At 38.2% G+C, this 17,758-nt stretch overlaps 1 protein-coding gene across 6 annotated transcripts in view; it reads right to left on the reverse strand.

The window, feature by feature from the left end:
• Positions 1–17,758, reverse strand: part of LOC124180139 (growth factor receptor-bound protein 14-like) — a 297,724-nt gene that overhangs the window by 276,287 nt on the left and 3,679 nt on the right. For 5 of the 6 annotated variants that reach the window (XM_046565251.1, XM_046565250.1, XM_046565247.1 and 2 more), the window contains exons 2-3: positions 10,906–11,349; positions 7,471–7,716 (exon numbers count right to left, since the gene is read on the reverse strand). In XM_046565251.1, the coding sequence (XP_046421207.1) occupies positions 7,471–7,716; positions 10,906–11,341 (682 nt within the window). In that variant the 5' untranslated portion in view covers positions 11,342–11,349. Of the gene's footprint in view, positions 1–7,470; positions 7,717–10,905; positions 11,350–17,758 lie in introns of those variants that run through there. The other variant, XM_046565252.1, reaches the window with a different exon arrangement.

Below are 17,758 nucleotides of genomic sequence, written 5' to 3' on the forward strand. Positions count from 1 at the left end.
CCGTTCAAAGCGACCGCCGTGAGAGCCATCCAATAGTTGTGTGCTTAGGATTATACATGCGAGGATTGAAAAAGGAGAGAGAGGAACTTGTCGAATTTATCCGTCGCCTCGAGTGGTCGTCTCTCTGATGTAAACTGGACCAACATCGGACGAGGACTTTTAGACTCACACGGCGTGACCGATCGATCAATCAAAATCAGTAATTTCATTTCCGTAATGCGATCGTGCCATGCGTGGACCGGGAAGGCTTTCGTTTACACGCCTGATCGGAAAATCAGTTGCACAAATCAATGATGGTAATGTGACGTGAGGAAGAAACAGCACCGATAAGTTATACGCATTTGATAGTCGATTTCGCGGCACAAGCGGAGATGAATGTTCGCGAAACTGTTATTGTGAACTCAAGTTGGAAGTCTTTTCTTGAATGTATAACGTACGTACCTGCCGCATTACCGTCAAACACGACAACTCTGCCATCCACATTCGAGTGTGGTGAAAATTTTCGGAAACTATCACGTGACTTGAGATTCGGATGCTGTTTTATCAGTGTAAAATCGGACACCGGAAGCTGGGGTGACGAGTCTTGACATTACTGGCAAAGGTGTTGTCCATCGGCACCATAATCGAAGGCTCGAGGCGTATTCCAAGGGATATTTTAAAACCTCTGGGGGTCGTTGGTGTACAATTGCAATAGTATCATTCAACTCTATTATTCGATTGAAATAAATGAAAGGATTAATAAAAATTAAAATGGTAAGAACGACCGGAAGACGTTACAGATTAGTTTCATGGAAGATCGTAGCCGTCGATCCTGCAGATGCGATTACACTTACGTAACGCCTGAATTTTTCAACTATTCACGGTAATATCCGGATGCCAAGAGATTTGAACATCCGGTATATTATAATACCCAACAGACACACCTACTTGCTGATGGATATCTATAGCTATACCTATTCGTCACCGTGAATCAGCGCAATATTTTTTGCTCACTCGGATTGTGGTTTCCACTATTTCGCAATCAATTCATATACATGTATATATATATATATATATATATATATATATATATATATATATATATATATATATATATATATATATATTACTATTTATAGCTTCACGTTATGTAAGTGCCTACTGCAAAATCACTGATGAAAAACGTCAAGTCCGACGAACTCGTTGTATCACAAGTATGTACATCTCTATCCTACAATTACAGTCCTTAGCTTCGCAGGTGTAAATTTATATACTGATCATTGTACTCTGCTTATAATTAAGGAGAGTCTTTTTACGGCGAAGAGAAACAAAAGGACGAAAATTAATCCGTCAAATCTGCAGAGATCTGCTTGACAGTATTATCGTTGCACAGATTGAAGAATTGAAGAGATTAAAGCATCTGTCGAAGTTGGAAGAAAAAAAATGTTAATTATCCAACCGATTATATATGTATATATATATATAATTATATACATGTATATGTGTAGAACTAAATTACATAACAACTCGCGGGTGATAATTCTTATACAAAACGTTCTGAAACAGTATATAGCGTAAGATATTTACGTAAGAAACCGTAAAAACAAGTTCAACTGGTATGCACATCCATGCACAGAGAGTTGTACACAGTGTGTTCGTTATATCTCCACAAGTATATATATAAGCACAACATAACCATACGCACGCCCCGTGATAATGTATGCCACCGACGTACTACGAAGGTCACCAAGGTCACAGTGATGGTGAGAATCTCGTCACGTATGAACGGTATTATATCTATGTACCATACGTATCGACTAAAGCGACAACAACGTCAAGATATACAAGGATAAAAAAAAAAAAGCAGAATCGGGAGATGAAAAGCACTTCCGATCGTTGAGCGAAAATGGTTACACGATTGTAAGTACAGTGTAGGGAGCGACCACGAGAACTTGGGAAGTGGGACCAAACCACCCGTGTGCGAAATGATTAGAAATCCATTTGGCGCATGTTCCTATCGGTGTTTTGACTCGAGTGAAGACACGTTGTGTGTGCCTGTGGTTCCTTCGTAGAGAAAGAGACAAAGAGAGAGAGAGAGAGAGAGAGAGAGAGAGAGAGGAACGAGCGAGGTGTTTGGCGGTCATTCACTCGGGATCAGCCACCGTACAACAGTGAGGCATAGAGCCAAGGCGATGTCGGCGAATCCTACATCCGAGGCCTGTCTCTTTCCCTCCGGTTCTTTTCCGTCTCCGTTATATAGAGTGGGTATAGCTAGCGCAACAACTGCGCAGTAAACAAACTAAGGTGCATTTACCTTTGCGCTAACCCTACATTACCGCGCGTGAGCGCTTCGACACACCGGACGTGTTCCCTCCTAACCAGATGATTTACCCCCCTCCGATGACGATGCACCTGCATCGTCATACCCTTACCCGTCCCATCGGATGCACAGGTTCCTCGATAGTCGAGTTCTGGTAGATAGAGGACGATGCACAGGTGCGCTATGCCGTTCTAGTTATAGTCGTGGCAACCTTGTATACTGGTACGAAAATGAACGGCGCTTAGGACGAGTTCCTAACCAGCTGATTTATACTCTCCGAAACCATGCACCCTGAGTTTACCTTGAATCATTTCATCGGTTGCACAGGGTCCTCGTTAGTCGTGTCTTGAAGGATGGACGAAGATGCTATTATACTTACAATCACGAAACGCGAGTCTAAAGGTCCGGAAATGAACTCCCGTCACATTGAAACTTGTCTTGACAGAACGGCAGGCTGTGATATAACTTGGGAAGAGATCGGATATTCTTCAACGTAATCTCATCGTTTTCGACGCGACTTATACAGTTGTTCTACATGACAGTCCAACAGTATTCAACACCTGTAGTATTGTACCTAACTGAGGTGCACCGTTTGTAGCCAATGGCGCTATTTTCGACCAGACTCGCCAGATAATTCGTTTGTTTCTGATATAGTAACTCGACTGTTCAACTGCTGGATTAATTATGAAAATGTATGTACATACCTACCCCACGGAAAGTGTTAGATGGAACTTTTCAATGAGAAACAAATTTTATAATCATCGACGTCTTCTTTCACCATTTGTCTTCCTGTCTTCATTTGAGCTGATTGTAAGAACTATACACTCAACCTACCTTATTCTATTTTGAGGACATGGGTTTTTTTCTAGTCGAAGATCATCAGTCTGCACATCAGAAACGTGCATAAACATTCATTGCTTGAATCTGTGAAATGTGTCATGCGCTATATCGACTTATGTTCTTTGAGAAGAAGTAATCGAAGCTGGTCCTAAATCGATTAGACTACGCGTTTTAATGATGGATAGAGATCCAGTTCATGAAAAACGGTAAAGTAACGGGTGTCGAATAGTTAGAATACGAATAAATGTCACACAGACAAGTTCTCAGTGACGTTTAATTATCACCTGAAGCTCACCTAATCACGGTACACTTCATATTCGGTCTTTCAAACATGGCTCTGGTAATGTCATCCACGTACTTGCGTAACACCGCAATTACTTAAGTGTACGAGGCTTTAATGGATTCACTATGGATGGTTATGAACGGTGAAACGATGCGATCTAACCCTAGCTCTAGACGAGGAACCCTGAAACATTCCAATAATTTCCGGAATAAATTGCGGGATTTAAATTCAACGGAAAGACTGGACTCTTTGAAACATGCAAGTGGTGATCCGTTCGTTTCGTAGCAACGCTATTCTCTGGCTTGGTGTACGTGTACCAAGATCCACGTGCCTCGAGTTCACGACCGTATGAAGCAGGTACTCGGTATTGCACACCACTCGAGGACGTTGATGGTCCATCGTTGATGCCATCCATCCCATCCCATCCCATCCCATTCCATTCCATTCTATTCCGTACCATCCCAGGACCAGAACCCAAACGAAGTACGGTGACTGTCTCCGACGGAGAACAGGCGCCAATTCGATTCGCAATGACGAATGACCGCGACGTCCAAGGATAATCGAAATTCGCGGCCAACGATCTCTATTCGAGATTAGATCTTGTAGGTATATAATGGCTGTTGGGTATGCGGCGGACACTCGTAGTTGCCAATTGTGGTTTCGGTTTATAGCTCTGCAGTTCTGCAAAGGATCAGTGACTTCCGTGAACCACGATGAAACTTGGCACGTGTCGCGTGGAAATTTTTTCAGCCAAACGGATTCAACAAATTGTAAATATTTTTTTTGTTGAATATAAAATGGTGAGGAGCTTCAACGTCGGGAACAATGAATTTTCCTCAATAACGGAGAGAAGGACGGAATAATCAAATGTGTAGAGAGAAAGCCTCACTAGCATTATAGGTATTTTTCTTTTCTCACACTTTTCCGATCCCCCATTTTTTTGCGTTTTCTCTTCATTTGGGTATGTTAAGCGATACAAGAACCAGAATTTAAGCTTTGATGCGAGCTGGAAAAAAAAGGAATAAATAGGAAGTCTGGTACTGTTGGATGTCCTCTACTTGACCTCACTTCCCGTTGCTCCCGTTTTTTGGTATACAAATGTGTATGTATGCGTACGTGATGCATACATAAAACGTCATGGTCGTTTTCGCCACATTCTATAATATTTCCTTGTCATCTTGCATCATAATTAAAGAGCTCAAAAGCTATATTTTCAGTAGTCCTTCACAAGGATCGTCATCGGACTCGTTATGGTCAATGCAATACCTCAGTGGTCCATTATCGACAAGGATTACGGTGCAATTTGTACTTTTTGTTGAAAATGACTTACAATGAGTGTAGTCAATCTTCCAAGGTCTCGGAAGGCAAATATGTGACTATTTGTATTAAACTGAAATCAGTTCAATTAGCAAACCGTACTACACGACTATTTCGTAAGACTTGGTGAAGAAACTGGAATGATTATATATCCTTTAACACGTTATTTGAACAAGAAGGAACAAGATTCAAATATTTTCATAAAGTTTGAATCTCGTTGAAGAGGAAAAATGAATTTGGGACGGTTAGTCGAAAATGCCACCTTTTTCCTGTTACCGCTCATTTCCACGACAAAACGCGGCTTGACAGATAACAGCTACGGCGTTGATTATTACATCACGTTGTGTAGGAATCAGACAACATCGCCGTCGAGTACGAAAATAAACGTTTCTAGATATGAAGAAACGGCTGCAGCCAGCGGCTCAAATGCACCGCGTCACAAGCTCAAATTTCACCTCAAAATAATATCAAGTTTCGACCGATCTGACCAACTCTCCATCCCTCTTAACGTTCCACACTTTTTGACTGATTTCAATAAAATTTTCCAACACGACGATACCCGATTATTTATGCAGCACGCGTTACAAGCGTTCCGCACCCGCAAGTTAATTCAAACGAAAATCAAACCACGAACGAATATTGAGCCGGAAATTATGACGCAAGACTCGGTTTCTGGGGTCCGTCTTCCTGGAATCCATTACGTCCCGAGTGTTACCGAAACTCGTTGTTTCGCCAATCGGAATTTGGATTTTTGCCAACAGACGATCTTCGGTATTTCATCTGCACGTCGTTTTGTGCAATTTGTCACAACCACGGAGCAAAAGTTGCAAAACGATTCCGGTTCGCCGTTGCGCGTAACCGTTAAACAATTAAAACTCGTAGCCGTGCGATAGCGATCGGTAAAAATAGCTCGTCGACGTAACTTGTTGGCATTCCGCAATTTAATTATGTCAAACGATATAATGGCATTGCCCGCCTATCCGACCGCGGCTAGTTCATTTCTTCGTTCATTCATGGATTTCATTCGGTTAATTACCGTTCGAGTGGATCGGAGGCTCTAAAAGTCGTTCACACGTATTCGATTAAAACGAGGATCCCGCCATCGAGTCGAAAACCGTGCGAACTAAAAACTGCCCGACTTCCCTGATTATGATCACGTAAAATCTGCGATTTTCCAGAATTTGATTTACCCGAAATTACCCATTCGCTCTGCACGTACGCACACATATGATTCTTGTCGAAATTGGCAATAAAAATAAAATCAAGCACCCGGCTTTTCACCCATCTCATTTATGCTTATGTATCATTCATATCCAGCTTTTTATTTGCAAAAAAGATTTTTCCCTCGCAAGCGCACCAAAATTCTCGTCTTTGTTCTGTGGTTTTAAATGTTTATTCCCCCCCTCTGGGAATGTTCGTTTATTTTTTCTGTACCTATCTATCGTCACTCGAGGTGGATATATTTTCGAACCACTAAAGGCCAACGATGAGCTATAACTCCTACTATACAGCCCCGTTTATTGTCAGCGTATCCATAAATCGTCCATTAAATCGAGCTACATGTTCAATAAACAGATTTTCAAAATTGTTCTCTACATACAAGTGTGACAAAAATCCCAAGTTCTAATGTTGTGTCATTTTTTTTTTTTTAGATTTTTTCTCCCAACTGTCATAAAATATTCTTGCTTACATTCGTATCGCTTAAAATGATGATTTTTCACTACGCACAAGTTCAAAAGACTTGATTTTTTGTCGATTGGATGAGTTAAAATGAAATGAAACGAAATTCGACGAAGTTAACGGATACGGAAATGAAAAGAATGCTGTTCGTCCGGATATTTACAAATTAAAATTTCCTGACTATCGGATCAGCGATCAGTTCCCCCAAACATTGAAAAGGAATACAATTTTTGTACAACTAGCACACCAATTTTTGAAATTCTCGTAATCGTACTCTACATTCGTAAATTTGAATATCGTAATTTCGAGGCCAAGTTTACAATCGTTGAACTTTGATTCAGATCAACCTGTGTAAGAATATTTATGTACATTTATGCGACGTTTATTTTACATATTGTAAATCAGTGAACGATAATATAGTTTCTTGCCGGCTCCATTCGGAAGAATCGGAAAATGAGCGCTCGAAACTTCTTAAAAACTAACAAAATCCGCAAAAGCTTTGTCACCCATGGATGAAGATTTGCGAAGAAGAACGCACGTTATACATTGAGAAAAAATCTTCTACATAAAAAACACATTCTTCTTAAATAAAAATTTAGTAGACAGGATGTAATTCGTGTGAGTACGGAGAAAAATTTGATTAGTTTCGAATAAAATTTTACATCAACGAAATAAATATTTCTTCATTCAATGAAGCATATTTTTTAAGACTATTTCACGTACGAATAGATCCTTTTTTCCGGGTACGCGTATGAGAGAGAAAAAGAAATTCTTGAATTTACCGATGCAATACGTTCGAAGAAACGTTTCCGTGGTTCAAATATATTTGGTTTCACCAGATAACCGTTGTTTCAAAAAAATTTTTTGACGGATCAAACAACATTCATTGAACTAGAGGAAACGTTTCTCTTGCCGCATGTTTGATAACGCCACGTTCGGTAAATTCGACAAATGGTACAAATGGTAACAGAGTAAAAATGGAAAGAAAAAAAATTGGTGAATTTTTTTTGGAAAACGGGAAAAAAGTGTTGGAGTGAAAACATCAACTCACGGCTCCAGTGAATCCCGCAGCATGATTCCGGGCTTTCAGGCTTCTCCTTATCAAGCTTCGTATTGTCTCCGAAATCGTGGATTTTCTTTGAAATCGGGGAATTCGTTAAACGTGAGCGGGAACTTACGTCCAGGGATCCGCTGTCGTCAGGCGACAGACCTGTGACCACACGATATAGGGAGTATTCGCTCAACATCGAGGCGGATTCCAGCCCCTGGGTTTCGGTTAGATCCGTCGTTTCGGTCGCTGAAAGTAAGAAGAGCGTTAGCGATTGATGCCGAGGACCTGCAGCTTTGTAACAATAAGTCGAAATCCCGTCGAGCGTGCGATAAGAATGACCAAGAATATAATCGATTTTCAAACTTGACCAATCAACCGACTCGATTGTTTTTCCTCGCAGTCGGTTTTTGGTTTTTACTACCGTGAACGACGCGATACAATATCAATTTTCGTGATCAAAGTATCAATTGTTATCGTTGTCTTACTCAGTGATTACCTATTTGATGTAATAAGTGAAAGGTAAAGGATTATTTTCACTTGAATTTGAAATATATTATAAATTATAAGACAACTTTTCCGCCGTTAAGACTACGTACCGAAATTTACGAAATTTTGATTCCAAATGGATCGTTTTAAAAAAATAGGCAATCATTGATTAATTGATTATTCTAAACATCCTTGGTATCAACCTTGTGATTGTCACGACAATGCTACCCAAGTGGTTGATATTAACAGCTTTTACAGTATACTTGGAACTTTTTGAACTTTTCGTTCCAAGTGGAAGACTGAAGGCGACCTTTTCAAGTTTAGGAAAACGAATATGTTACTATTTATACTAAAACAAAGCCAGTCCAGTAGGCAGATCGCACCAGACGATTGTTTCGTAAAATTTCATGAAGACGCTAGAATGAGTATATTTTTTGCAAGTTAGTCAAACGATAATTAGGATTCAAATGGCACAAGGGGAATCTCTTAAACTTGATTGAAAAATCTCATCCTCATACGTTGCACAGGAATCACACAGCATCGCAGGCGAGTACGGGAATAAACGCTTATAGATACGAAGGAAAGGCTGCAGCCAGCGGCTTAACGTAGTAGTCTGGTAACTTGGGTTCAAAAAATCGAAAATTTTTTTTTGCTTAATTTGAAAGTACAATGTCTTGAGAATATACTGTGAAAATTTTAGACGAAAATTCGAAATGTTTCGGGAGTTATAACGAGTTTCCCAGAGCGCCTCGGAGTCCAACCTTTAAGGTCGACCGTCAGCTGCAACCGCTCGGACCCTTCTATTGTTTGCGCGCATTTTTTATACCTGGGTTGACTCTGTTATTCTATTATATATATTTATATTATATATGTTTATTCACAGGCATAGACGATTGACGTAAGTATAACTTTACTTATGAAAATTTGTTGTTGAACTTTAAACGCGTTTTTCTCAAAACATTGTTTTTCTGGACGGCCCGGGTCCTAACTTTTTTTCTACCGAACCGATTGCTTTCAAATTTTAACAGGCTGTTCTACACACTTATAGTTCTCGTCGGTACTATCGAGAATTTTTTTCACCCCTAACTTTTTATTTTACAACCCTTTCTTTGCTAAAATAAAAGGACTTTTTTTTCAAAGTCCACCATTTTGTTATTTACCCTTGAAATTTAACTTCAGTAGTTCCGACCAGAATGACATGTCTATAGATTAAGAATAATCAAGAATATTTTATTTCAGACAACATCAAGAGTCAAAATCACCCCGGCCACCCACGTGCATTTTTTTTGAGGTTCCAGCTTCGAGTGACAATAATAATAGTAATAAACTATTAAATTTTTTCAAATAAATTTTTTTTTTTTGATATTTTCAATATGTAAATAAAAATACTCTAAATAATCAAGATAATTCATTTTTATTTTCCTATAAAAAACCATCCTCCAAAAAAGTCTTGAAAATAGGCATAAGTTACCAGACTACTACCTTCAATGCGCCGCGTCACGAGCTCAAATTTCACCTCAAAATAATATCAAGTTTCGCCCGATCTGACCAACTCTCCATCCCTCTTAACGTTCCACACTTTTTGACTGATTTCAATAAAATTTTCCAACACGAGGATACCCGATTATTTATGCAGCACGCGTTACAAGCGTTCCGCACCCGCAAGTTAATTCAAACGAAAATCGAACCACGAACGAATATTGAGGCGGAAATTATGACGCAAGACTCGGTTTCTGGGGCCCGTCTTCCTGGAATCCATTACGTCCCGAGTGTTACCGAAATTCGTTGTTTCGCCAATCGGAATTTGGATTTTTGCCAACAGACGATCTTCGGTATTTCATCTGCACGTCGTTTTGCGCAATTTGTTACAACCACGGAGCAAAAGTTGCAAAACGATTCCGGTTCGCCGTTGCGCGTAACCGTTAAACAACTAAAACTTGTAGCTGTGCGATAGCGATCGGTAAAAATAGATCGTCGACGTAACTTGTTGGCATTCCGCAATTTATGTCAAACGATATAATGGCATTGCCCGCATATCCGACCGCGGCTAGTTCATTCATGGATTATTTCATTAGGTTAATCACCGTTCGAGTGGATCGGAGGCTCTAAAAGTCGTTCACACGTATTCGATTAAAACGAGGATCCCGCCATCGAGTCGAAAACCGTGCGAACTAAAAGCTGCCCGACTTCCCTGATTATGATCACGTAAAATCTGCGATTTTCCAGAATTTGATTTACCCGAAATTACCCATTCGCTTTGCACGTACGCACACATATGATTCTTGTCGAAATTGGCAATAAAAATAAAATCAAGCGCCCGGCTTTTCAACCGTTTCATTTATGCTCAATTATCGTTTATAACCTGTTTTTTATTTGGTAAAATGATTTTCCGCAGTAGGTCTACTAAAGTTATCGAGCAGCTGGTGCAAAAAGATGTAAAATTTTCGTACGCGTTTTATAATTTTTAATGTTCTCTCTCCTCCTCTGTAAAGAATCATTTATTTGTTATATATCGATCTATCACCGCACGAGGTCGCTATATTTTTTAGTTACTCAACGCTGACGATGAGTTATAACTTTTATTATACAGCTTGCTCACTGTCCTAGTACCCGTAAATTCTTTTTTCACACTTCCGTGCACGCAAAGTGGAAAAGAAAAAGCTTTGTTGAATTTACCAAATACGGTGTAAGAAATGTTTTATCGATTCAAATAAATCTGGTTTTACTCGATACCAGAAATTCTTGTTCCAACCACTTTTTTCTTGGATCAAATAAAATTCCTTGGATTCAAAAAAAAAAAAACATTCTTATGTCTGCATATTTGATCGCCACGTTTCATAAATTCGACAAACCTTTTCTCCCTATGCAACAAGAGTGAAAATTGAATGAATAAATTTGGCATATTCGGGGAAACGGGGAGAAAGTACAAGAATGAAAACATCCACTCACGGTTCATCCCGCCGCTGCTTCTTGAATTTTTGTCAGAACCTTGGGGGGATTTGGAGTCCGGTGAGGGCTCGAAGAGCGGGGGGATAGAGACTGTATCCTTATCATCCGAGGACTCGGACAGGTTAGAGGTGGACTTGACGAAGGCGACGGCTTCCACAGGCGTCGAGGCCTTTATCTCAGGAGCGGGTGAGCTTTTGCTGGTCCCCGCGGTGGCTTCCACAGGCGTCGGGGCCTTTACCTCAGGAGCGGGCGAGCTTTTGCTGGTCCCCGCGGTGGCTTCCACAGGCGTCGGGGCCTTTACCTCAGGAGCGGGCGAGCTTTTGCTGGTCCCCGCGGTGGCTTCCACAGGCGTCGAGGCCCTTATCTCAAGAGCAGGTGAGCTTTCGTTGGTCACCGCGGTGGCTTCCGGCACTGGTTTATCCGGTGCATCTGCCATACCGACAGCTGAAAAGGAAGGAAACGTTAGCGGTTGACGGTAAGGCTCTTGTATCCCGCGGTAGTTTATCGACAGTGCTTTCTCGGTCGGTATATCACCGACCGTGGAAACAGTTTGCATAACTAAGATATACACTGATCCACTTGGGCTCGATTTTCACGGGCGTCGAAGTAACGCAACGACAAAATCCCGCGCGTTAAAACCCACGTGGTTGGTTCAGTTGATCTCAATTATATTTTTATTCAAAGGGGATTGGCATTTTGCGGTATTATTTATTACGAGATGGTCAAGTATTTGTCAAATTGTTATATTTCCAAGCTCTCTAGAATGTCGTTGTAAAATACAATCATAGAACATACTGAAATTATGGAGAAGACCTTGGAAGTCGATCATTGCGCTTCGAATCAAATCATTTCGAAATAATTTATCCAATGAATTAACCTTTTACAAATAACACCTGAGATGATTTTTTCCAATCTCTACGATAGATCGTAGAAAACGTTGTACGGAAAATCGTTCTACATGAAATTGCATGTAACATATGTGATCAAAGAAACTTGTCCACTATCGTATTATCAAGAAATGTATCAACGTTAACAAAAAATCCATCTCAAACGATTTGTATAGAAAACCGCCGGAATCGGACAAACGATGAACTATATATAGGTAATTTTTTTATTTTTATTTTCATTTATCTCTGTTCAAACAAGCTGACACAATGATACCACTATAGCTTTGTGATATATACAGATCTTGTACCTAATATCCGAGATAATACAGAAGATCATTGAAAAAATAAACACACAATATATAGGACGTTGTCAGATTATCAGCTGAACAACTTATCAATTTCCTCCTACTGCAATAACGTCGCAGGTTAGATATACGTATCGAAATTTTTCCCTATGTTTGCTAAGACAACATGTAGATACATATTTGTCGGATGAATCATGTTTACGTTTATTTTTTCTATCTTCTTTTTCCTTGGCTTTTTACGATCATTGATTGGCAAATCCACTTATTTTATGCTACGCGTCATTCACAACGTTTGCTGCATAAAATGCTGTGATGCAAATTTCTGAACATTTATATAATGTAATTTTATCCACAGTTTCAACATATTTCGAATTATACTTTCAGCCGGAAATTTCATCCGCTGTTTGATTCTCGAATGTGTCGGAGAATTTTTTTTCTTCCCTGCTCTTTTTCAAAAAGACAAAAAATCACGTTTCACAGCGAAGATGTTTTTTTTTTTTTTTTTTCTTATACCGAACGAACGAAAGCGAGTAAACAATTTAGCAGCGAAGTTCGAGCTGCAATCTGATGAATCAATCATAAATGAGAACGGGAATGAGAATGCATAATGTGAAAGAGGAAAAAAAATATATATATATAAAAACTCAATTCTTTTCATGATGAAATTGAGACGAGCATTGAGACACGTTCTTTATGTACGAGACATACGCGCATATTTTTATAACGTACATGTTGAAATGCCCGAAAAAGGATGATAAAATTATATAATATTAATAATATATAAAAATAAATATCGAAAGACGGTAAAATTGCAACAAGCTTATCTTTATGTATGAACGTATGTACGTCTGCATACGTGTAACAAATGACTAGGGTCCTCGGTGGTTTATCTACAATACTACGTAAATTCAATTATATCGTCGATATCCGTTCATGTAGTTAGCAAATTTGCGATAACGATAATCGTATCGATGTGCTGCACTGCGGAAACTTCTCGCTTACGCGGCATTTTTACGTTATTTATTTATTTCTAATCAAGGGTATAAGCGACAATCTGGTCGTAAAACGATAACGTAGAATAAAAAAATAGAAAAAAAAACATTAAAAAATTAAAAGAAAGATAGAAATAAAAATACGGATGCATCACGGATTTTAACCCTTGACCGAATTACCCAGCAAATAAAGAATGGTCGGAATAATTCAAACGGACATAAATGTGCGATCATATTTAAAAATAAAAAACTCGGCGAGACTGAGCCTTCTCTCGCTCGCTCTCTCTCTCTCTCTCTCTCTCTCTCTCTCTCTCTCTCTCTCTCTCTCTCTCTCTCTCTCTCTCTCTCTCTCTCTCTCTCTCTCTCTATCTATTGTACAAGGCATGCACGACGCCTCCGTGTCTGCGGTGCGAGATATTTAAACAGGTGATTGTTCTAAAAATGCCCAGACTTTTGGCACTTGTTGCTTCGCGGAAATTGATGCCCATACGCAGTGTAATTGACGAGAGAGGAGGAAAAAATAATTTTCTCATTTCCTCGCGTAGGTAATTATTCATCGTGTGGAATCTTTCTACGTTTTGCCAATTTGCAAGAAATATATATATATATATATATACATAAGAGATTTGCAAACGTTGAATGTAAATGATTCTTCAGATTCGTTCAGTGACAATCTATACATTTTATTAATCTTTGTTTAGAGATAATTGTCGTACATTGAGTAATTGTCGGAAAATAATTGTATTCATAAGTCAGGAATATTTATTGAAAAAAATAAGACGATGGTTAAATTTTTATTCGAAGGACTATTTTTTACGAGTAAAAAGAACTGCATTTTTTTTTTAAATTTTTTTCATCTTACTAGCGCCATTGTATAATTGATTTGACAATATCGGAAATAGCAATAAAAATCGAACGATCCGGTTAAATTTTGAATAATATTTTCTTTTCAACCGATTTGAAACGTAGCGTAGTACTTTTTCATTTTTATACTTTAAATGAAATTCTTCGTATCTTCCAAGTACGTTAATTTAACTTATACTTAATATCCGATTATCTCTCGATGAGATTAATAAAAAGTATCGTTTCTCGGTAAATCAACCTTCTCAAATACCCTCAGCCCAACATCCACGATATCTAACGATGCGAGAATCTTTTCAGCCACGTATAAAATATACGTGACCGGTTTCTGAACTGACGTATAAAGGCCATTTCCTCGAGAAGAAAAAGAAAAAAGAAAAAGGCGTAGATATATACGGTGCCTGTATAGATTATGCATGCGCATATATACGCCAACAGCCGGTATTATACATACGGATAAAAATTGTGTTAGAAACGACGGCTAACGCGTGCAATAATAGAAGCACAACGTTTCCTGTTTCGCAAAGACCTCAAATTCTGTCGGACATATATGTTTCATGACATCGATTTCTGCCTTCACGATTATCGTAAGTAATTCTCACGTAGGAGCGAATATCTATCGTCGAGTGGTAAGAAAATAAATTATAATTAACAAGATTTATGCCGTCCGACGTACTAATTGTAATTACATTGCACGTTATTCAATGTACAGAGTAAAATTGCTGACGACTGAACGATGCAATGCGCATGCGCTGAGACTCGCGAGCGACAGCACTTGTTTTACCAGGGTGACCAACCGTCGTGAATGCGGGCGACAATTCGCCGCGATGTATCTAACCTCAAGAATGTTGGTCACCCTGCACTGAGGGAAATTTTTAGTTCCCTAGGTTTGTAATAGAACTCCCTGTACTTCTGACGTTGTATCTGTACATCATAAAAGACGTAGTAATCGTTCCGCACTGAGATTAATAGATTAGAATCGATTTCAAGATATATTCCCCGGCTGTATGCAGTGTATAATATTATTATCTTCTATGCTCGTATTGCAGCATTTTCCTTATCTCGCAACCACTCTTTGCACTTACGATCCGAACCGTTGGACCAATTCCGAATTTATTCAGAAATATTCTCTCTCCTTGTCTCCTACGCCGTAATGTTAACGCAGGTACGCCATAGATATAATTGAATTAACAACGCGAGAATATTTTTTAGTCGCTCCTGCCCAAGTTCGAAAGAGATTTAGAAAAAAAAAATTTTTTCTTTCTTTCCTATCTTTTTTCCCATCTTTAACAGATAATTATAGACGGCTGTACTCTGCGCGAATACGGATACTAATTGAAAAAAATTACCATTTCCTAGCGTGAGAATAAGAAAAGAAAAGGAGATGAAAAAATATCTGTATTTATCACGACGAGTTACAGATAGTGGGAAAAAAAAATTGGAGATTATGTTTTTTACTTTTTTTTGTTTAAATTTTTTTTCTACAAAAGTATATCAACGTTCAGTTTCGCGATCTTACGCGTGTTGTATAATGAATTATACCACGTGACTGTGCAATATACGTATAGGCATATACTGTTTGTGTGAGTTTGAAAAAGCGAAGGCGTGTCGTGCGGCGGTAAATAACGGCGTTTTGAATGATAATGTACGACATGGACGATAAGGAGAGAGGAGAGTAGAGGAGAGAAGGACGAAGATGAGGAGGAGGAGGAGGAGGAGGAGGAGCACGTGTGACGAAGAAATAAAAACGAGATACAATCCCGTCAAACCTTGTACCGCATAAATCATTTATTATAATTATGTCATTGGCCTCCCCCAACTCCGTTCTTCGAAACTTTGAACATAAATTATAAATTTTACTCTCTCTCCCGATAATCCGAAATCGCCTCCCGGCTGTTCATTTTTTAAACAATTAATAAAATCTCTGCGGAATAATGAAATACTAAATGTTGTATATTATTTGAAGAAATGTTAACACCAATATTGGCTGGTTGTAAGAAACGAATACTTTTTGTTGTTTTCTTACGGAGGAGTAATACTGGTATTACAAACAAAAGCTTTAAAATTGATATAAATCGGTACAGTCGATTCTTTCGTCTTCGCTCTATGATGTCTAATTTAATATTGAAGACTATTTTCAACGAATCCATTGATACAGATTTTCTACTTTCCCCGGTAGTTAATTCAATATTGACATTTGTTGATCGTAATTAGGATCATTAGAATGTTTTAAAATTAAATATCTAACGACGCAAACCGCGGATGACAAAAAAAAACAAAAAAAAATAAAGTACAAAATATTGCAGTCTCGATGTATTTGTGGAAAATAATCCTCTGAATAAGATGAGCAATTTGTTATATTTTTAAGAATTTTTAAGTGATATGCTAGTCTATAGTCTATTGCTTGCAATTCCACCATTTTATGTTGTATTTCTCTATTTCAAGCTTAAGAATACAATAATTTGATAAATAATACTCAAGGCAAGCGATAAAATTATTAAACAATATAAATTTTCTTCTGATCAACCTCGTTAATGAGCATTATTTTATCGGTAATTATTCACCAAGTTCCTACGAAAATTTTCAGACAAATATCTCGACGCTTTGATAATATGAAAGGAAAATGAACCGACCGATTAAAATTCCGCGCGGTTAATTCGCAAGTGACGTAATAAGAAAAATCGCGCCGAAATATTCCGCTAAAATGCAGATTGAAAAGTGAAAAAGAGAAAACCTCGTAACATTTAACTAACAACAGACTCTGTATACAATTATACATATACCATAAGTGACATGTAATACGTAATATACATTTTTAGTGATGTTTTTTTACACTTCATTTATTAATCGATTTGACTTGATTGTAAATTGAATTTTAATCATTCCTCAATATTCTCTGTATAAATTATCCGATCACTGATACGGGCGTGTGAAAATAACAAATTTACAGGAGTCGATTATTTATAATATTACAGTCGATACACGCATGTTTGTCCGACCGAATGGTGTGTAAATATTAAATGCCTGATGGTCGTTGTCATGTTGTACGTCTTTTCATTTCCGTGTGTATAATAACTCTCACGTCTTTCAATAATAATCTTGACTCACCGTGGGAGTAAAATAAAAGTGCGATACGGGCCTTCTATAGTTAGAATTAATTTTTTATGTTTGTTTAGATGCGTAGCTGCATGAAAATGACTTCCTTTATAACCGCGATACGGTTTAAAAATTGTATAAAAAGCATATTTCTTTAAAAGGAGAAAATTTTCAACTTAACGTTTACTTTTCAAACCGCTAACCGGCTGATGCATCGTTTGTTATTTTCGCGATACGAGTAACTTCGTGTAAATATTTTCGCACGACGTTTTGACAAAATATAGATACGCATATTGTACGTGTATACTCGTATGATGTAACGTACGTTCTGCACAGAGAGAAAGCGAGATAGAATAACGGGAAGAATTAAGAAATATAAGTGTGAAAGAAAGCGAACAAGGAAAAGTTTATGTTATATGATAGGAGAAAAAAAGCGGCGGCTTAATAATAATTCGTCGGGTAAATTTCAAAACATATGCGTTTTAACAAACTCTTAAATATAACTTCAGAGTAAGCCTAATTTTTACGTAAAATTATCGCGTTGACGAAAATTTATTCGATAAATTTTAATAAATTTTAGGAAATCATTACGAATTTCTTCTGCACGTTTATTCTACGTCTTCACGCTTTCAACATATATTGAAATGAATTACATCTGGGAAATTATCAGCCCCTCAGAATAACCCCAAATAACATTACGAGAGTACAATGT

Source organism: Neodiprion fabricii, chromosome 4 (genome assembly GCF_021155785.1).
Source record: "Neodiprion fabricii isolate iyNeoFabr1 chromosome 4, iyNeoFabr1.1, whole genome shotgun sequence".
NCBI lineage: Eukaryota > Metazoa > Arthropoda > Insecta > Hymenoptera > Diprionidae > Neodiprion > Neodiprion fabricii.